At 43.8% G+C, this 22,494-nt stretch overlaps 1 protein-coding gene across 1 annotated transcript; it reads left to right on the top strand.

Moving 5' to 3' along the window:
* On the top strand, positions 1-21,927 carry LOC123772386 (uncharacterized). The gene is made up of 11 exons (XM_069324270.1): positions 1-460; positions 6,002-6,137; positions 7,018-7,183; positions 10,146-10,260; positions 12,326-12,577; positions 14,982-15,836; positions 16,564-16,733; positions 17,342-17,496; positions 19,409-19,552; positions 20,825-20,994; positions 21,535-21,927. Exons 1-11 carry the CDS (start codon positions 446-448, stop codon positions 21,784-21,786), a joined length of 2,430 nt encoding a protein of 809 aa, XP_069180371.1. The 5' UTR covers positions 1-445; the 3' UTR covers positions 21,787-21,927.
* The last annotated feature ends 567 nt before the right edge of the window (positions 21,928-22,494 follow it).

The raw sequence follows: 22,494 nt of genomic DNA, 5'->3' as shown, positions 1-22,494 counted from the left end.
CCACAACACATCTGACGGCTCATATACCTCCCGCGCCTCCACCGAGTGTTACAAGTGCCGAACATGACCTGTAGACAATGTGGCCTTTGCTAGGCAGTGAGAGGGTGTTGTGGTGTAGTACAGTGTGTTGAGGGTGTGTGTGCAGATGTGTGAGGTGTAGTGAGAGGTCTAGTGGGTGTAAGGTGGTGACTTCTCAGGTGTAGAGGTCAACACCCTCCGGCCTGCCTAGAAGAGGGACCAGCTCACGCTGGGTCTGACCAATGACACAATCTCATTGTCTCAAACTTCGGCCAGCTACCTAGTGTACATCGTTATTCAAATATCGCTGAACTTCAAGCTATTTTACGGTTATTTTTGCTCTATCGAAGGCGAGAGGACCTCGGGGAATATCGCCAAGCGTCACCGCTCTTCTCCAGACGTCGCCGACATCTTTTAAATCATCACAATGATCTATCTTCAGGTAGGTCGAATTCATTTGACATCTTGTCCACTTTTGTTTCAGATTTCTATTTCGGCGAATTCTACCTCACTCTCTCTCTCTCTAACTGTACTTGACATACTGACAAAATCTCAAAATACATATTTTGTCAGCGCGAAGCCGGGCAAAATGACACGTGTCACCTGCCTGACACTAGTGTGAGGAACGAGAAAGCAGCAAGCCGGGAGGACTGTGCAGCACAGTGACTGTGGCACAGTATTCACCTTCCTGGGGTGTGGTTGACACGGCCGGAACGAGACCACCAAAACAAAAGACGAGCGATGCCAAAGGTTTAACAATTGAGTTGATGTTTTATGTAAATTGGTGGCGCGCGTGCTAACCTAGATGTACTGAGAGGATCACGCTCCAGTAGTACAACAAGTACTTTACAAGGTTGTGCTTTATCTTGGAGCCACGGGAGACATCTCCCGTCACGCAGGGTGCAGTCGCACCTCCACAGATCTCCAGTATCAGCTGTTGATACTGGTAATGGCTCAAAAGGGCCACCACTTACGGGCTATTCATGGCCCTGCCACCTCTTGGGTGGCTTAATCTTTATCAATCATCATCATCATCTTGGAGCCAGTCTATCAGTGACTACGAGGACATGAGGTCTATAGCTCTTTATGTTGCGCCTAGCAGCCTTCTTCTTGTGCTACAGTTTTATCTCACGTTCGAAATCTTTCTCGGGTCTGGCCTTAAAGTTGTGGCTGGAGGTGGCTTCTACTACTTCTCTCAGTGCTTGCCACTTGTTCACCTCCCGCTGGCTACGAGTACTACAGTTTTTCGACTAAGTTATTTAAGTGTTTTTGTTACTATTATTTTTCTACCACAGACGTGGCCACACATTTATAATGGTAACCATTAACACATATATATTTTCTTCTATCCTCCAAGGACAGTTAGAGATCTGTTAAACATAGAGTTCAGTGATTTATTGAACCATCAGCCAAAGAACGTGATTGTAATTCTGTTAAAATATATAGATTTATGTCTGTTCTACATAAAGAGTGTTCGGGGTATGTTCTTTTATACATAGTGATTCAGGTGAACGGTCTTCACACCGGCTAGCGGCCGTTCTGGTAACACGTTCTCAACCGACCTATTTATTGCAACCCGTCCTCGACTCAAGTCCATTACATCCAGCGGTCGACCCCGCAGACGCACTCATAAATTTTTACATGCTGTTCATTCCAAACGGGAATTTTCTCAAATATAAATTAATATTATGATATATTAGCATATTGTGCATATATAGGCATAGGTTACGTTAGGTTCTGTTGGCGATTATTTCCATTTGTAGTACGTGGGTGAAGCATTTACAGCGTTGTGGTTCGAACAAAATTCGTCAGTGAAGCACTTGTTCCGGATATGTTCGAACGTCAGCAGTTGTGAGTCGTGTGTAAACCGTTTTTCATTCATAAACACCTGGGGGGGTTTGGCGGGTGGATGGAATCACTTTTGGGTCTTTGGAGGACGGGCTGGTCATCCATGGTCTCTTGTCCAGTGCCTCGATTGTCCCTCTAGTGTCATCAATATACAAGATCAATCAAGAGGGTCCCGGGGTAGTACAATCGGGTTCGGTCTCGACGCCCAATCGAGAATACGGGCTTCGAATCCCGACGGGACAGAAATGGTTGGGCACATTTCCTTTCACCTAATGCACATGTCCACCCAGCAGCAAGTAGGTACTCAGGAGATAGTCAGCTTGTTGTGGGGGGGAGGGGAGGGTTGCCTCCTGGGCGGGGTCAGTAATACACTCTGGCTGCCTGTCCCCCGACACAATGAATTATTATTATTATTATTATTAATACCTCTTGTCCCGGGACCAGATTCACGAAGCAGCTACGCAAGCACTTACGAACGAGTCCATCTTTTCTCAATCTTTGGCGGCTTTGTTTACAATTATTAAACAGTTAATGAGTTCCGAAGCACCAGGAGGCTGTTTATAACAACAACAACAGCTTATTGGCAAGTTGTCATGCTTGTAAACTGTTTAATAAATGTAACCAAAGCCGTCAAAGATTGAAGGAAAGATGTACACGTTCGTAAGTGCTTGCGTAGCTGCTTCGTGAATCTGGCTCCAGGTGTCTAGTGGCACGTGTGTAACTCTAGTGTCATCCACGGATGACACTAGAGTCACACACACGTGCGCCGTCTGTCACTCTAGTGTACCAGACGTGTTCTGGTGTCAAGTGGCACTATAGTGGCTATATGGTTGTGGGGAAGATATAGAATGGCTGGGAGGGGGGATTGTGGAGCAGGTAGGGGGGGGAGAAGTAGGGGGGGGAGAAGTAGGGGGGGAGAAGTAGGGGGGGAGATGTAGGGGGGGGAAGTGGGGGATAAGGGAGAGGGGGGCGTGTCCGTTATGCTGGACTACTGCTGCTGCTGCTGCTGCCCCCCCCCCCCCCGGGTAATGGCGGGAGAAGCAGCGGTCACCTGTAGCCGCTCTAGCTGACTATACCGCTGCACCCGATGTCGTTCTTAATAGTGGTCGTAGTTATTAGGGAAGTTGTTGTAGCAGTACTGGTTATAATCTATATATATATTAACACCAGTAGTGATTGATGCAGCGTAGTGGTCGGCACAGTCGGCTCACAACCGAGCGGTCCCGGGTTCGACACCCCAGGTAGGGACGAGATGTATCCCGTTTACATAAACAAAGGCCAAAAGTGATTCCATACGGCCACCTAACCTTCCCTGTTGATGAATGTAAACGGTTTACACACGACTCACAACTGATGACGTTCGAACACTTCCGGAACAAGTGCTTCGCTGACGAATTGTGTTCGAACCACAACGCTGTAAATGCTTCACCCACGCACTACAAATACAAATAATCGCCAACAGAACCTAAACACCTAACCAATGCCTACATATGCACAGTATGCTAAGATATAACAACATTAATTTATATTCGAGAAAATTCCTACTTTGAATGAACAGCATGTTAAAATTGATGAAATGCATCTTTGGGGTCGACCGCTGGATGGAATGAACACGGCCTGGGAACGGGTTAAGATGTGCGTTAAACTTAACTTTCCGTTCCACTCAGCTCTTCCTCACACTAGAAAAATCATATATTTCATTCTCACTTCCGAAGCTAAAATAAATCTGGAAATAAATTCACACGACTGAAAATCGCTACAAAAACTACAAAATACAAAATAAAAATACAGCAAATACAGCGTAATGCTGACAATTACAGGGGTTAAGACCTCAAAAATATTAAAGAGCTGCCAAACATCAGCGGTAAAATTTACACATTGCCAAGTCTGAACATGAAACAAAAGATTGACATTTATTTACATTTTGCTCCAGCAAAGACGCGTGTAAATACTTTGTTGTAAATACTGTGTTGTAAACACAGTTGCAGGTGTATGGAAGAGGTAGGCTGCAGGTGTATGGAAGAGGTGGGCTGCAGGTGTATGGAAGAGGCAGGCTGCAGGTGTATGGAAGAGGTAGGCTGCAGGTGTATGGAAGAGGTGGGCTGCAGGTGTATGGAGAGGTGGGCTGCAGGTGTATGGAGAGGTGGGCTGCAGGTGTATGGAAGAGGTAGGCTGCAGGTGTATGGAAGAGGTAGGCTGCAGGTGTATGGAAGAGGTAGGCTGCAGGTGTATGGAAGAGGTAGGCTGCAGGTGTATGGAAGAGGCAGGCTGCAGGTGTATGGAAGAGGTAGGCTGCAGGTGTATGGAAGAGGCAGGCTGCAGGTGTATGGAAGAGGTAGGCTGCAGGTGTATGGAAGAGGTGGGCTGCAGGTGTATGGAAGAGGTGGGCTGCAGGTGTATGGAAGAGGTGGGCTGCAGGTGTATGGAAGAGGTGGGGCTGATGAGTCCAGAGTCTGAACGTTTACCGTTGATGAGTGAAGAGTCTGAACGTTTACCGTTGATGAATGAAGTCTGAACGTTTACCGTTGATGAATGGTCTGAACGTTTACCGTTGATGAATGAAGTCTCAACGTTTACCGTTGATGAGTGAAGAGTGTGAACGTTTACCGTTGATAAGTGTAGTGTGAACGTTTACCGTTGATGACTGCAGAGTCTGAACGTTTACCGTTGATGACTGCAGAGTCTGAACGTTTACCGTTGATGACTGCAGAGTCTGAACGTTTACCGTTGATGACTGCAGAGTCTGAACGTTTACCGTTGATGACTGCAGAGTCTGAACGTTTACCGTTGATGACTTCATTAACTAAAAGTTCCCCATTTAAAGGTTACTCTATTATTACTTTTATTTTTGTTATAGAATGTGAAAAGAAACATAATACAACCCAAATGTTGTTGTTGTTAATTACTGATGTTGTTGTTAGTCTTCTTGTGGTTCTTGTTATTGTTGAAGCTGTTGTTAATGTTGTTGTGGAGGTTGTTAATGTTGTTGAAGATGTTGTTAATGTTGTTGTGGAGGTTGTTAATGTTGTTGAAGCTGTTGTTAATGTTGTTGTGGAGGTTGTTAATGTTGTTGAAGATGTTGTTAATGTTGTTGAAGATGTTGTTAATGTTGTTGAAGATGTTGTTAATGTTGTTGAAGATGTTGTTAATGTTGTTGAAGATGTTGTTAATGTTGTTGTGGAGGTTGTTAATGTTGTTGAAGATGTTGTTGTGGAGGTTGTTAATGTTGTTGAAGATGTTGTTGTGGAGGTTGTTAATGTTGTTGAAGATGTTGTTAATGTTGTTGAAGATGTTGTTAATGTTGTTGAAGATGATGTTGTGGAGGTTGTTAATGTTGTTGAAGATGTTGTTGTGGAGGTTGTTAATGTTGTTGAAGATGTTGTTGTGGAGGTTGTTAATGTTGTTGAGGAGGTTGTTAATGTTGTTGAGGATGTTGTAGATGTTGTTGAAGATGTTGTTAATGTTGTTGAAGATGATGTTGTTGGTGTTTTTGAGAATCTTGTTGTTAAAGTTACCGATGTTGTTAGTGATGTTACTGGTGTTAAGGATGTTATTGTTGCTGTAGTGGGAACCACCGGCCCCAATATAGCAATAAACTGTCAACTACACTACAGAGAAATAACCATTTCATTCACCTGAGCACTATAGGAGTCTCGAACCGTCGACCCACGAGCGTGAGCCAGAAGCTCTATATCAAGCGTGCTATGAGTGGCCTTAATAAGGAAGACTTCCAAGAAGCAACTAACAGCTATCCAGTTGGAATTTTCGACCTCTCCAGCTCAGAGCAATTAGTCACTAATTACTCTGAGCTTAAGTAGTTCCTTTGCTACATATAAACATACATATATATTAAGAATAAATGGAAGGGAGTACCACCACTGGCTGGACGAAAGGGGACCCTTAGCCTCGGAGAAAAGCACACATAACCCATTAGAGGGAATGTTTAGGTCCCCTACAATACAGTTCCTATCATTTTTTCCCCCTACTACCCTCCTAGGAGGCCTGGTCGATGACCGGGCCGCGGGGACACTAAGCCCCGGAAGCACCTCAAGGTAAGGTCCCCCCCCCCTTCCTCTTTTGTTGTGTTTTATTAGGTATTTAAATATATTAATTCCGATCATTTCTACCCACACAGGTGTGGTGGCGTGTGGCGGCGGCTGTGGTGGTGGTGGTGGGCAGTGGGGCCACCACCACACAGGTGTGGTGGCGTGTGGCGGCGGCTGTGGTGGTGGTGGTGGGCAGTGGGGCCACCAAGCCTATTGTCGACCCTGGTGAGTTAACAATAAATTGAGAGAAAAATAAGCAGACATTAAATGGACAAACGAATTGACAGATATGTCGTAGCGATACATTAGTCTTTAAATGTTTCAAATATATTATATAATTATATATATTACATATGACAGTGTCAGACCACGGAGGAAAATTGAAACAGGAATTTTCTTAAGTACTTTCGTATATTAATACTCCTTCTGAAGATGTATTAATATACGAAAGTACTTAAGGAAATTCCTGTTTCAATTTTTCCTCCGTGGTCTGACACTGTCACATCTTTAATCACGTGTTTATTTTCGTGATATACACATATATTATATATATCTGTGGTATGTTAGAGTTGTGGGATGTTAGAGCAGCGTCATTATAGAGCGTTGTAATGTTAGAGCTGTGTTAGTTTAGAGCTGGAACACATCTCAGAGATGTGTGACATATTGTAATTGTTACACATGTGTGGCGTTGATAGAGGTGCCACTATGGGGCACTATCCCCCCCACGAAAGGGGTGGTAGGGGGAGGCACCATTAGCATCTAGCTGGATCTCTTGCAATATGTCGCAGTCAATGTGTAAGACAGAATATTTAATCGTATTCACTTTTATCTGGCGACCTCTTTAAGTGCCTTGTTTACATCCGGGCGCTATCTTGTTATCACGGCTTTCCTCGAGCCGTGGTAATTATCTCCCGTTAACAGGACTGTTCCTGCTACAAGGGTGACGAGATGCACCCTTGGTAACATTACCTCCCGTTAACAGGACTGTTCCTGCTACAAGGGTGACGAGATGCAGTCTTGGTAACATTACCTCCCGTTAACAAGACTGTTCGTGATCCAGGGGGTGACGAGATGCACCCTTGGTAACATTACCTCCCGTTAACAGGACTGTTCGTGATCCAGGGGGTGACGAGCTGCCTCAACGGTACGGGCTACTGCATGCTGGGTAACAACTGCTCGGTGGACGTGGACTTCCTGCCCGACGCCACGGGCGGCCACTGTAAGGGACTCAGGGACGCCTTCACCCCCAACATCGACTTCGTCTGTTGCAGGTGACTGTACAGCTTGTCTCTCGCTGTTCACACACACTTGTGATGCACGGCCAGCATCCCTATCTCTCTCTCTCTCCCCACGGCCAGCATCCCTATCTCTCTCTCCCCACGGTCAGCATCCCTATCTCTCTCTCTCTCCCCACGGCCAGCATCCCTATCTCTCTCTCTCTCCCCACGGCCAGCATCCCTATCTCTCTCTCCCCACGGCCAGCATCCCTATCTCTCTCTCCCCACGGCCAGCATCCTTCCCTCTCTCTCCCCACGGCCAGCATCCCTATCTCTCTCTCTCTCCCCACGGCCAGCATCCCTATCTCTCTCTCTCTCCCCACGGCCAGCATCCTTCCCTCTCTCTCTCTCCCCACGGCCAGCATCCTTCCCTCTCTCTCTCCCCACGACCAGCATCCCTCCCTCTCCCCCCCCCGCCCCACGGCCAGCATCCACCCCCCAAACTCTCTCCCAAGGACACTGAACCTGGTTTTTTTTCCAGTTACTCCTCGTCCTATCTTCACTTATTATATAATCTTCTGACAAGATTATATTCATTACTTTTTCTTACCTTGTTGCTACTGTGTTTGCTTTTAAAGGAACGGCTTGATTTTGTATTTTCAACGTCGATTTTCTCTCTTGTTCTCTATCTCTCCAGTACCTCTCTCTCTCTCTCTCTCTCTCTCTTTCTCTCTCCCTCCCTACCCTCCTCTCTCACCACAAGCTATACCATTACATACAGCACAAAAGAGAAGTTTCTGACACACAACGGGAACACGACAATATAATCAACTACAACATTCATTATAGCCTTTATAAAGCATTCTTTAAATGTGTAAAAATTAAGACAACTTTGTCTTAAGACAAATTTAATTCATTTGCCAGAGACAAATATAATAAGCACAATTAGAGCTCCATTAGACAATGAGAGGTGGGGGGGGGGGGTGCTGGCTTGCAGGGTCGATTACAAGCTTTGAAATTCACTACTAAATCGATCTACTTTTGAAATGGTTTATTGTCAGCTTTTTATTATCTCTTTCGCTGTAGTTCATTGTGTGCGCTCACCTCCTGTATGTTAATTATGTTGATCTGCAACATTCCCGTGGTTTACCTGTGCCTCTCTCAAGTGTCCTCTCGTGCCTCCCTGCTTTATACGAGAGAGAGAGAGAGAGAGAGAGAGAGAGAGAGAGAGAGAGAGAGAGAGAGAGAGAGAGAGAGAGAGAGAGAGAGAGAGAGAGAGAGAGAGAGAGAGAGGGGGGGAGGGAGAGAGAGAGAGAGGGGGGAGGGAGAGAGAGAGGGGGGGAGGGAGATAGAGAGAGGGAGAGGGAGAGGGAGAGAAAGAGAGAGAGAGAGAGAGAGAGAGAGAGAGAGAGAGAGAGAGAGAGAGAGAGAGAGAGAGAGAGAGAGAGAGAGAGAGAGACAGACAGACAGACAGACAGACAGACAGACAGACAGACAGACAGACAGAGAGAGAGAGAGAGAGAGAGAGAGGAGAGAGATAGGAGAGAGAGAGAGGAGAGAGAGAGGAGAGAGAGGGAGGGAGAGAGAGAGGGAGAGAGAGAGGGAGAGAGAGAGGAAGAGAGAGAGGAAGAGAGAGAGGGAGAGGGAGAGGAAGAGACAGAAGCAGAGAGAGAGGAAGAGAGAGAGTTGCAAATTTGCAAATTTCGGCACCTTTTTGAGCTTTTTCCTTAAGATGGGGGCTCCACGATGGGGGCTCCACGATGGGGGCGGCATACAACTGGCCTCACATAGGTCGTATACAGTCATCTAAAATCCTCCTTATTAAAGTTCCTGAAGGATGTTTTGACTTTTGCCAGAGTAAAGTCTGCGGCTGATGTTATTCTAGTTATATGAGACTCTGGAGTGAGGTTTGAGGTCATATCCACTCCCATGTCTTTTTCTCTATTCGTTATAGGGGAGGTAGTTTCCCTTCATCGTGTACTGGCCTTTCGGTCTCCTAGCTCCTGATCCCATTTTTCATCACCTTACACTTGCTGGTGTTGAACTCTAGCAGGCATTTTTGGGGGGACCAACTCCGCAGCTTGTGTTAATTCGTCTTGGTGGATCTTACAATCCTCAACTGTCACAAGTCTTTCTTGTCAGTTTTCCATTGTGTACTACTGTTGTGTGTGTACTCACCTAGTTGTGCTTGCTTTCTTCACCTTCGGCATTTTGGTCCCGCCTCTCAACTGTCAATCTACTTGTGCACAGGTCCCTGAGCCTATTGGGCTCTATCATGTCTACATTTGAAACTGTGTATGGAATCTTCCTCGACCACATCACTTCATTTATTAACTATCCTGACCAACTAAATGAAAATAAGAATGAAAAAGTTCTTTCTAATGAATCTGTGGATCATTTGGGTACTCGGCTTCCATCTGTGTCCCCTTGTGCGAGTACTACCAGCGTTAAATAATTTCTCCTTATCTACCCTGCCAATTCCCCTGGAAACTTTGTATGTGGTGATCATGTCTCCCCAAACAATTTTGTCTTCCAGAGATATGAGGTGCAACTCACGCAGCTTTTCCTCATAACTCATGCCTCTTAGTTCTAGGCCTAGTCTAGCGACATACCTTTGAACCATCTCGAGCTTCGTCCTATGCTTGAGAAGGTATGGGCTCCATGCTGGGGCCGCATACTCAAGGCTTGGTCTTACATATGTGGCGTACAAGATTCTAAATGATTCCTTACAATAGTCTCTAAAGGCAGTCCTAATGTTAGCCGACCTTACAAACGCCGCAACGCTTAGCTCGCATCTATTATTTTTAGGAAAATAGTTCTTTTGTATTTATTATTTCCTTGAATTTCCTACATATTCTGTATATTCTATATAAGCAATTAATAAGATAATAAGAAAATATTAATTACTTATTTGGTTCAAAACAATTTATACAAGCATTTTTCAGATTATCTGAGCAACTTTTGTAATTTGATAACTTTATGTAAATTAACCGGTGTGTCTTGCTTCTTCCTGCAGATATAACCCGCTGGGGAAGGCGACGAGCGAGCCGCCCACCACCACCCTCGCCTCCTTCACCATCACCGACGCCTTCTCCGTCCTCGACGAGTACGTCCTCCAACAGCAGCAACAGGTAAACAACACACATGTTAAAGCCATAATAAAGACGAACTCTCACGATCGGCGACGACGTTCCAATTTCTGTACGTGCTCTATGCGAACTGGGCTGCAGGCGAGCTGCGAAACCTGCAGTGAGTGGACCAGTCATGGGGACTAGTTTCGTGATGGCGATACTCTAGCTGCTGCTACTGCTGGTGTCCCTGCTCCGTCCTTTCCTCCTTGTCTTCAGGTTCCTGCTGCTATGTCCTCTTCTTCTGCTGCCACGTCCTCTCCTTCTGCTGCTACGTCCTTTTCTTCTGCTGCCACGTCCTCTCCTTCTGCTGCTACGTGCTTTTCTTCTGCTGACACGTCCTCTCCTTCTGCTGCTACGTCCTTTTCTTCTGCTGCTACGTGCTTTTCTTCTGCTGCCACGTCCTCTCCTTCTGCTGCTACGTCCTTTTCTTCTGCTGCTACGTCCTTTTCTTCTGCTGCCACGTCCTCTCCTTCTGCTGCTACGTCCTTTTCTTCTGCTGCCACGTCCTCTTCTTCTGCTGCCACGTCCTCTCCTTCTGCTGCTACGTCCTTTTCTTCTGCTGCCACGTCCTCTTCTTCTGCTGCCACGTCCTCTCCTTCTGCTGCCACGTCCTCTCCTTCTGCTGCCACGTCCTCTCCTTCTGCTGCCACGTCCTCTCCTTCTGCTGCCACGTCCTCTCCTTCTGCTGCTACGTCCTTTTCTTCTGCTCCTGCTGCTCCGTCGTCTCCTTACCGTGAGAAAGTGAGGTGACATGTGCCCGCGCGCGCCACGAAAACATTAAATACCTCCGGACATTCAAGTTATACAGTGCCGGAAAACTGATCATAGATATCACCAAGTTTATTACGACATTCAAACAAAATACGGTGATTGATATTGAAACTTTGTTACAAAATCAATCCCCCTTATAACTCACCCATTTGCTTCTTGTAAATGAGGAAGGAGTAGTTCGGACAAAATCCAACAGCCAAATATATAGCTCGGGACATATAACATTCTCTGTAACTGGCTGACACTATAATTATAAGGTGTGTGAAGGATAGATGAATTTGTTAATGTAATAATCTCCGTTAAGGTCTGATAAAAGACCTTTTGTGCCCTCTGTAATCCTTTTTTGCGCTACCGCTCACAGGATGAGTATGGGGTGCACCATAAACTAGCCATCTCCGGGGAGACAATAATAATAATAATAATAATAATAATAATAATAATAAAACACTTGGTGAGCGTGGTGAGGTGCAAGCAGATCTCGGTGAGTAGGTGGAGTAGGTGTGAGGGTAGGGGCCCACCTACCCTCTCACTCAACAAACAATTATAATTATAATATAATTAACATAATTATAACATGTTGGAGAAAGAAGATCCCCATCAATTGTGTGAACATTTTTTTTTTCTTTAAGCTGATTTAAGACACATCCCGAGGTATATTTAGCACGCGGATATGAAAGATAATTGTTACGAGGTTGAACCACAACAAACGAGGCAAGTTTACTGTATGCTCATTCAACAATGTCAACAATGTCATTCTCATCAAATATCTTACCTAACTCAGCCGGAAGTGAAGAAAACCCATAATGACGAAGATAAATCATTCAAGACCACATACACGACTTGCCTTAACCGTGAGCTGAACTTGGCATTGATACAGCCTCACAAACAGGAGTTAATTACATATATTTGTCTTCATGTGGTACATATGTTGACACAGATGTAGCCTTTAGCAGGTCTTGCTGGAGACTTGTCTTACACTTCACGTAAAATACGCACTGTTAATCCCGAGGCCAGAATGTTGAGCCCGCACCTGTCCTGTAAGAGAGAGAACTTCATTGTTGTTAATTGCATTTTTAGCAACGTATTGCAGACGAGGAGTCACAATAACGTGGCAGAAATATGTTGACCAGACCACACACTAGAAAGTGAGGGGACGACGACGTTTCGGTCCGTCCTGGACCATTCTTGATCGACTTGAGAATGGTCCAGGACGGACCGAAACGTCGTCGTCCCTTCACTGTCTAGTGTGTGGTCTGGTCAACTTAGCAACGTATTATTATTATCTTATTTCCAGGAGGAATTAGACTATGAGAACCTCAACCCAGAAAACCTCATTGACATCGTGGGCGTGGTCACTGACTTCACCGGCATCATTGGCTTAGTGACACGCCCATGGACCGGCACCCTGCCCACCCGCGCCCCCACGCCCTCCACCACACCCATCACCACCACGCCCACCACAGCTGCGCCACTCTCCCCCGCCACACCACCAGACGGCCACATGGTTCACACTCAAACACCAGCAGAAGTCTTAGAGTCTGATCAGGTGTGAATGCTATCGTCCTCTAATTACCTCACTTTAGTTGCTATAACACTTTATTAACCTTAATGTTCCATTATTATCGCAGTTACAAACATGAGTTAGTAAACCATGTTGTAAATCCTTTATTAAGTCCACTCGTGGTTAACAAATTGACTCTTTCTTCCAGTATATTTCAAGCAGATAAATGTGTACAAGATTACGACATTCTATATCTTGACTTAGATAATGTACCTCACAAGACATTCAACAATTACAAGGTTTATGGTAAAGAGGGGGTGGGGGGGGGGGGGGGGGTAGTCTAAGTTGAAATAAGGCGTAGTTATTTACAATGAAAAAGGGTAAACATAAATGGAGCTATAAATTTATTGAGAAACCGCTCTAAGTGGAATCTCTACCAGATTTACAAACATGATCAAACAGTAATATTATCGTGAAATCAATTTAGAACATTCAAATTCGCTGTAAGATGATTTAAATAGGCTTTGCAAAGTGGACGAGGACTGCCAGCTGGAGTTTAACGCTGACAATCCTAGGGTCGTGACCCTAGATAATGATCCTAGAATGACTATACATATAAACTAAACATTCTTTAAACTGCCAAATCCGAATGCGAAAAATATCTGGAAGTCCTGATTAGTGGGGAACTAAGACCCAGAAATCACTGCAAAAATGTTGTAAATAAGTCAAATAGGACACTGGGTGTCATACTGGAAGTCATACTGCGAACCACACTGAGTTATACTGGAAGTCATACTGCGAACCACACAGTTATACTGGAAGTCATACTGCGAACCACACTGAGTTATACTGGAAGTCATACTGCGAACCACACTGAGTTATACTGGAAGTCATACTGCGAACCACACTGAGTTATACTGGAAGTCATACTGCGAACCACACTAAGTTATACTGGAAGTCATACTGCGAACCACACTGAGTTATACTGGAAGTCATACTCCAAGTCCCACTTTATCCTGCCCTTGTTGAGCATTAGGGTGTTCATTGGTGTTCTCCACACTGGGGAATGAACACATCCGCTAGAACACGTAACAGACAAGAATAACAAAGGTTATCCCCGGCTTCAGAAACCTTCCTTATGAAGAGAGATTAAGACAGCTTCATCAGCACTCTCTAGAAAGGCCAAGAGTCAGGAGGGACCTGTAACCCTAGTGCAGAATATATATATATATATATATATATATATATATATATATATATATATATATATATATATATATATATATATATATATATATATATGTATATATATATATATATATATATATATATATATATATATATGTCGTACCTAGTAGCCAGAACGCACTTCTCAGCCTACTATGCAAGGCCCGATTTGCCTAATAAGCCAAGTTTTCCTGAATTAATATATTTGCTCTAATTTTTTTCTTATGAAGTGATAAAACTGCCCATTTCATTATGTATGAGGTCAATTTTTTTTTATTGGAGTTAAAATTAACGTAGATATATGACCGAACCTAACCGACCCTACCTAACCTAACCTATCTTTATAGGTTAGGTAAGGTTAGGTAGCCGAAAAAAGTTAGGTTAGGTTAGGTTAGGTAGGTTAGGTAGTCGAAAAATCAATAATTCATGAAAACTTGGCTTATTAGGCAAATCGGGTCTTGCATAGTAGGCTGAGAAGTGCGTTCTGGCTACTAGGTACGACATATATATATATATATATATATATATATAATATATATATTATATATATATTATATATATATATTATATATATATATATATATATATATATATATATATATATATATATATATATATATATATATAACACAAAATATAACAAGAAACAATGGATACAAATACAGTATAATAAGTTTCGAATCAGTAAAGACCTGGGTAAATATTTGTGTGGAAAAAGGGTTATTGATTAATAAAACAAATTTACCGGGTTACCTTACCTAGGGTTGATTTCGGGGATCAACGACCTCGCGGCCCGGTCTTTGACCAGGCCTCCGAACATATAGGTATTATGTAATAATAGGGTAATATGGGTAAAATAATAAAAGTAATCTTTAGATTATTTCAAGTGCAGGTTAGACATGCTGGACGTGTGAATGAGTCAGGCTGGGTATAAATAGGAGTTGCTTCGTATAGGTCAAGACGTCTGCTGAAGTTCTCATGTATTCTGGTATTCTTACGGGCCACCTCTTTGTAATATATACCCGTTTGACTGAGTGCTTCAAACCTTTCCATAAATACATGTTTCCACCTCTTTGTAATATATACACGTTTGACTCAGTGCTTCAAACCTTTCCATAAATACAGATTTCCACGAGAGTATAGCAGGTGGTAGCGATAACAGTCCGGTTGTGGAAGTGTGAACGAAACCTTGACTCTTGACACCTCTTTCTTCTCTCTCCAGACGACGGAGGTGACGGAGAGCTACCACGAGGTGCCCACGGACTTGGAGGAGCCTCCCGTGGTGCCTGATGGGGACCACCAGTCTTCTGCAGTGGTCACCGAAGGCTCAACTCCCCACACTACAACTTCGCAGCGATCACCAACTCCACCTCCGAATGCTCAGACCAACAACGGAGCCGATGATATGAACGTCATCTACCTTCCTCAGTTTCCCTTCCTGAACAGACGTCCTGCAGGAGGAGACACACAAGCTGTTGAGGAAGTACCGGACACGGTGGTTCCTGATGGGAACTCACAGAGAGTACCGCAACCTCCTGCCGACGGCGGCTCTAATGATATGAACGTTATTGTTTTCCCAAAGAATCCTTCCGGGGTGGATAACCAAGCCCTGGAGCAGGCGACGGTGACGACAGTTCCAGACGGAGACTCGAAGACAAGCGCTGTGGAGGATTCCACACAGGTGGTGGAGTCGAACAGCATTCTGGAGGTCCAAGACGGGGGTTCGAGACCGTCGGGGACTGACGGACATGATGCGGGACAAGGAGTTGATGGCAGTGTGGTGGAAACGGTGTCGGGACACGGGAACGCTACTGAATTGCACGTGCCTGGAATGTCGGGCGTGGATGGGCAACAGTCTGGGGTGGTGGGTGTGGGCGGAGTGGTGCCTGGAGTGGGCGGGGAGATGCCTGGAGTGGGCGGGGAGATGCCCGGGGAAGTGGATGTGGGAGGGGAGGAACCTGGGATGGGAGGTGCTGGAGAGAACATCGACTACGACTACTACAGCCAGTACCCAGACCAGCTCCTCCTACAGCCAGTCAATCAAAACATCTGCGGCTTCAAGGGACTCAAAAATTACGTGAGTAATCCTCAAGGTACAGCTATACAGTATTTTTTTCCTTTCCCATAAGACACTAAATAAAAAAACCTAACATCCTAAGAAACTTAATTTAGAGGAAGGCTTATTGTATGAGGCTGGTAAATCCAATGGATTCCAGTTTTCCTCTGCCTGGGGGTGTCGAGTTCGCTAATTTCTAACTCTGTTGAAGCCTAAGTCACAATAACGTGACCTAAATAAGCCAACACACTCGTATGTGAGGTCAGAGAGAAAGTGTTGCAACTTCACTGTGGAAGGCTAATGACTCAAACTTGTATGTAAAGTCTGGCGAGATGAACGTACCAACATCTGCCTAGGAACTGCATACAAATCAAAATGGTCGAGGGAGGACTAAACTAGATACGAAAGCTATATTCTACACAAGGGGGGAAAAAGACTTCTTTAGTTGAGAAACCTCGTAAGTGATTAATATTTTGAGACTGAAGAAAATGAACAACTCTTTGAAGACACTCGAGGCAATCACTGATATGTGATTTCCAGGACAAATTAAATTTGAGTTAGGGGTTGTTAACTAAAAGAGTAGGGAAGACATAAGGGAGTATATACATACATACTTTCCTCAGGTGTAATAACTTTCATATTCCCATTGCTAGCCTTGTAAGAGGAGCCAGCAGGCGCCCCACGTTAGTACTGAGTGTCGCCACGAAGAAACTGCAGCTTGCTTTTAATAATAGACTACTGTTGGCAGGACCCGCAGCCGTCGAGCAGCAGGATCCTGGGGGGACTGGTGGCGTCGACGATCGAGTGGTGCTGGGTGGCAGCCATCATGGAGCGTCGACAGGGCGGCGACAAATACGTGTGTTCCGGCGCCCTTGTCGAGTCCAATCTGGTTATATCGACAGCAACTTGTCTCAAGAGGTCAGACTCCCTCCTGCCCTCCCTCCCGTCTACACTAAGACAAGAGCTTACAAGCATTTGCAACATGTTCCAAAATAAATACTGTAAACCAAAGATCTGTTAACCTAGAAATCTATTTAATAAGTTGATTTACATTATTGGTTAAAGGTGTATACTTTATACAACTGACGAACAATATAACTTAACCACAATTCTCAGCTACAACCACCGCTCACAAGGGTTATCTCCTCAACCCGTTTGCAATGTGGGTTATTAAACATAAGTCATTATTAATCACATTATTAATCACATAACATAATCACATTACGTTAGATTGATAAAACTGACAGTTCATTGTTGAGAAATGTGTTAACAAACAATATATCTGACTTATCAAGACTGTAGCTTGCTTAGCAAAAGGAACTTTATTAAAAGATCTATTCTTTTAATTAAAAGATTTATTAAAAGATCTATTCTTTTAATTAAAAGATTTATTAAAAGATCTATTCTATTATTCTACACTCACAACTTGCCCATAACATAACAATGTATGTCCCTGTAGTCTGGTTTTCCCCGTTATATAGAGTCATACCTGTGATCATGTATATTAAGCAATGACTAACCTGCAGGCTGGACACCCGGGACCTGACTCGATACCTGGTGGTGCTGGGGGACAGTAACCTCAGGGAAGACCTTCCCTATGGCATCCAATTCCACTCCCTGGCCGAGGTCGACACACACCCCGACTACTTCACCTCTGGAGGCGCCCACGCCAATGACATAGGTGAGTGCCAGAGACAAGACATCCGTCTGTGTTCCAGCCCTGACCGGGGAGGATTGACTGGGCAGCAATCCAATTCGTCCCTCTTAACAGTAATTGGTGATCTGGTTGTAAAGAACAGCCAGAACAACAAAGGCTACTCAGAACAAAAAGTTCCAAGCAGCACGGGCTATGGTGAGCCCCGTAGTGGATTTACCTGGCACGGGAGATGTGCGCGTGTTCACTTGTTAATGTTAGACCAAGGAGGAAGGGGTATAGGAAAGAGTCGGTACAAAGCAATGAAGATAAAATAAGCTAAGGTGACTATGAATGTAGCAGAGCAGGCAGACATGGACGTATGGTGGGCCAGCTGGTAAGGGCGAGGTTTTATATGATTGAACACATTATTAACATTTGAAGGTTAAACAGGATAAACCTTACCTCTAGGAATGTAACAGAGTATAAGGATACTCAGGTTTGGAAGTGGTGGGAGGGCATCCTGAGAGGATGTTGACCAGACCACGCACTAGAAGGTGAAGAGACGACGACGTTTCGGTCCATCCTGGACCATTCTCAAGTCACAATCGACTTGAGAATGGTCCAGGACGGACCGAAATGTCGTCGTCCCTTCACCTTCTAATGCGTGGTGTGGTCAACATACTTCAGCCACGTTATTGTGACTCCTCGTCTGCATCCTGGGAGAGGACAAGCCCAGCCAGGTCCCGCGGTGCCTCACTGACGCCCAGGAACCCAACACCGTCAACACGCCCTTGTATCACCGCTCTGTAAATGGTTCTTTGACATTATCTACTACAAATTACCTACATTTGTGTATATTAGAAATATAAAGAAAGACTTGACACTGACATTTAATATAAGTCCAATAAATATATATAATGAGAAATATGCAAAATAGTGTTTACAAATAAAGAAATAAGGTGAGTGGTAGAGGTGGTGGAGGCCCCCTGCACCAGATACATCTGATGACGTCTCTCCATGAAGGAACGTCTCCGTAGACGCCAGAGACGCTCCACAAGCATAATAACTAACTATACAGTGAGAGAAAATAAGGCTGTACGAACCTAACCAAAAATAACAATCACTCAAAATAGAGGAGTACAGCTGTGCTTGATATACTGAGTACCTTATACGTGGCGTTAGTTACTTCAAGTTTTGTATTGTTCCATTATAACCTGTAACTGGTTACAGGTTATACCAGTTGTTACTGGTCATAAACTATGTATTTAAAATATAGTATTATATTTCAGTTCGACTACAACATGTGTCATAGGCATTCCAAATAATTTTGTATCAAGACATCATTACATGAACAAAATATTAAGCAATCATTAAATTTTAAATATAGGCTTGGGGGGGGGGGTCAACACCCCCCTCCCCCCGTGACCCAAGGGGAGTCAGAGGTCACGAGGATTAGGCCTATTCACTGAGGTTATTGTGTAATTGAGGAATATTGTTCATTAAGTCTATATAAGTTTTTCGAATTAGCAGATATGTTATTTTAATCAAGTGTTTTCTTACTCATGTGTGGTAACAGATATTGTGTTAAACGGGTGTGGTAACAGGTGTTCTGTTACACAGGTGTGGAAGCAATAGGTGGTGTGTTACACAGGTGTGGGAACAGCTGCTGTGTTACACAGCTGAAGTAGCACTGCAGTGTTACCTGTTGCTGCCACACCTGTGGGGAACATGTGGTGTGTGTTACACAGGTGTGTGATAAGAGGTCATGTGTTACACAGGTGTGTGATAAGAGGTGGCGTGTTACACAGGTGTGTGATAAGAGGTGGGGTGTTACACAGGTGTATGATAAGAGGTGGCGTGTTACACAGGTGTATGATAAGAGGTGGGGTGTTACACAGGTGTGTGATAAGAGGTAGCGTGTTACACAGGTGTGTGATAAGAGGTGATGTATCCACAGGTATAGTACGGCTGGCGGGTCAAGCCACACTGAGTGACAACGTGTGTCTGGTGTGTATGGCCCAGCAGGACGCCATCTTCCCCGCCCACACCTGCACTGTCACAGGCTACGGCATCGGGCACGTCCCACACACCATGATAACAGGTCAGTGCAGGTCACATGGCATGATAGCAGGTCATTACTGCCACAGAACATATTTACAGGTCAGTATACAGTCCTCATTAACCCCTAAAACATTACAGAACATTACAGGTTATTGACTAGTTATTACAACTTGATTGCCGGTCAATACACCTCAATTCTGTACCAATAACATGATTACAGGTCAATATTTCTCATTACGTTCCTCATAAAATAAGAACAGGGCCATAATTGTATGAGTGTAGGTCAGTACTGCAGGTCATTATCGACAAAAATAATAATATTGCTGTTCATTAGTTTCCTAGATTCGTGGTAATATTACTGGTCAACACAGTCTCCTAGATTTGTAGTAATTAGGCCTAAGATGGCGTATATTAAGCCTAGAATGAGTTATTTAGGCCTAAAGTAGATTAAGGTAGTAGATGAGATGTAGACCTTGTCTACAAGGTAGGTTCATTGTTACTGTTCCACTTTTTGGCGAGGCTTTTTATATAATATTTCAACAGTACTCAACGTGAACGTCTTTGGTCGGTATAAAAGTTCATAATGTGTACATTTCATCCGTAGTAGCTCCATGTTCTATAATTGCTTCTGGATGATTTGATATAATAAATATATTATATACAGCATCAGAAAACAGCTAACAAGTACAAGACCCATTGAACCATTGCTCCCCTGACAGGCGTAAAAGAAATTTTTCAACAAAAAGAGATGTTGCAAAAAAATCATTTATGTCCTAAAATGATAGTACTTATAGTACCTATTTGGTACCAGTCTGTAGTGATGGAACACTAAAAAGTTCACTTATGTACTTAAATTTTATAGATCGGAAAAATAAATCTAGAAACCTAATCAGAAAAATAAATCTAGAAACCTAACATAAAACATTCCTAGGTCTAATTCACTGCGTGTATATATATTATATTAGGCGTATGATATTGCGTAGTTAGGCCTATGATTGCTAGGATACAGGTAAAGTTATATATTTGTTTAAATTATTTCAACTTGTCAGGAAGATCTAACCAAATGTGACATTTATAATTCTTTGAAGAATTTGTATGAAATCTCTACATATATAATTATTCATATTTATTTTTACATATTTTTACAAAATTCTCATAATATACATTTAAAAATGAAAACATATAAGCCATAATATACCGCATGTGGTCTATGTCCTCGACTGTGAATCGAGCGTCCCGGGTTCGATCCCAGGACGGAACCATTATAGTATGTGATTTAGATGCGCCATAACGAAGCTCGTTGTCGTGGCAGACGTGCGAGATGTGGTGCCATCAGATGGAGTCCTCCGTCAGCTGTCAGTGCCGCTGTTGAAGAAGGCAGAGTGCCGCACAGCTCTACACAACGTGACGGGGTCCACCATGCTGGCCTCCTCAGACTCCTTCCTCTGTGCCGGTGGCATGGACCAAACCTCCGCGTGTTACGTGAGTTACTTCTAATCTACTTCTACTACTTCTAATTTTAAAACCTACTCTGTGGTATGTAAATGTCTACATTTCTTCTCTTAGTTGCAAGTTTTGCGGCTTCGTCTGCAATGTCATTTCCTGTTATTCCCACATGACTTGGCACCCAGTTGATAAGTACCCGTCGGCCTTGTGAGTCATTTAGTTGCCTTCACGAAATAGTTTTATTACTGTGAATTATTAGCTACGATTCTTCTTCTCTTTATATTATATGCATAAAATGTGCTATCTGGTATATTGAAGAAAATTCAGAAACATTCAGGTTTCGTTACTTTTTGTCAATATATTCATGATAGACGAATTATATAGTGCCTGAGTCGATGGTTATCATACAATGTGTGTTTTATCACTCAGAATGTTCGGTAATATGTAATTGTTATGTGTCTATTTATGTTCGAACACGTTGTACTGAACGGGGTGAGGATAGCTTGAGCTACCTCATCCCTTTGTGTGTATTTTACCTCAATAAACATATTACAATTTCAACGTGTGTTCCCTCAGAGCACCATGGATGGAGGTTCCCCGCTAGCCTGCGAGGCCGGGGGTCGATGGTTCGTGGCGGGGCTGGTCTCCTGGTCGAAGGACTGCACGCAGGCCGGGACCCCCAACGTGTACACGCGGGTCTCCTCCTACACCAACTGGCTCCAGGCCACCTACCTCCGCATGCTGGGCTTCCTCACGCCCCATGCCTTCACCAGCAAGCAGCGCTGGATGTATCAACACCTCTACAACATCAACAAGGAGTTTGCCTGATGGGTCTACCTCATTCCTCAACATAGTTATCATATGCAGGCGAGGAGTCACAATAACTAGAAAGTGAAGGGACGACGACGTTTCGGTCCGTCCTGGACCATTCTCAAGTCGATTGTGTCTTGAGTCGACAATCGACTTGAGAATGGTCCAAGACGGACCGAAACGTCGTCGTCCCTTCACTTTCTAGTGTGTGGTCTGGTCAACAGTTATCATATCTCATTGTATCAACATCATCACATCATTATGGAGATCTCTTCATGTTCCTGCCTTTTCCCAAGAATGTATTAGTACATCTACACCTCTACAACTTCATTAAATATGATGTATATTGGTGTTAATTCTCTCTACTAGGGCATTCTGTAATTATTATTTATAATTCTGCTTTGAAAGTCATTACTTCTTAAGAGATTCAAGTCACATTGTCTACCAGACGGTTCGCCCACGGATTTTAAAGCCTACCTAACACAATGCAAAAATAAATAAACCTAACCTAACCCAACCGAGCCTGGCAATAGCCTAACCTAAGCCAACACAGCCTAACCGAACCATGTATATGATTTAAACAAATGAAAAACGCATTTTATCGAACCGTCTTGTAAACGATTGGAGCATAACTGCTTTTCAATGATCATTTTTGCTACACCTATTTGCTTCAAAAGAGCTACATAACCTTGTAAAAATATTTATCAGTTACGTTATTAGAAGTCA

The sequence above is a fragment of the Procambarus clarkii genome, chromosome 14 (assembly GCF_040958095.1).
Source record: "Procambarus clarkii isolate CNS0578487 chromosome 14, FALCON_Pclarkii_2.0, whole genome shotgun sequence".
Classification (NCBI taxonomy): Eukaryota; Metazoa; Arthropoda; class Malacostraca; order Decapoda; family Cambaridae; genus Procambarus; species Procambarus clarkii.
Note: the sequence above shows the minus strand (reverse complement) of the source record. Positions and strands in the feature narration are given on the sequence as shown.

Bases quoted from the DNA above. Each gene is read 5' to 3' on its own strand.
- LOC123772386 (XM_069324270.1), top strand. The intron at 12,578-14,981 runs GTGTGAATGCTA...TTCTCTCTCCAG, and splicing joins AAGTCTTAGAGTCTGATCAG to ACGACGGAGGTGACGGAGAG. The intron at 15,837-16,563 runs GTGAGTAATCCT...TACTGTTGGCAG, and splicing joins TCAAGGGACTCAAAAATTAC to GACCCGCAGCCGTCGAGCAG.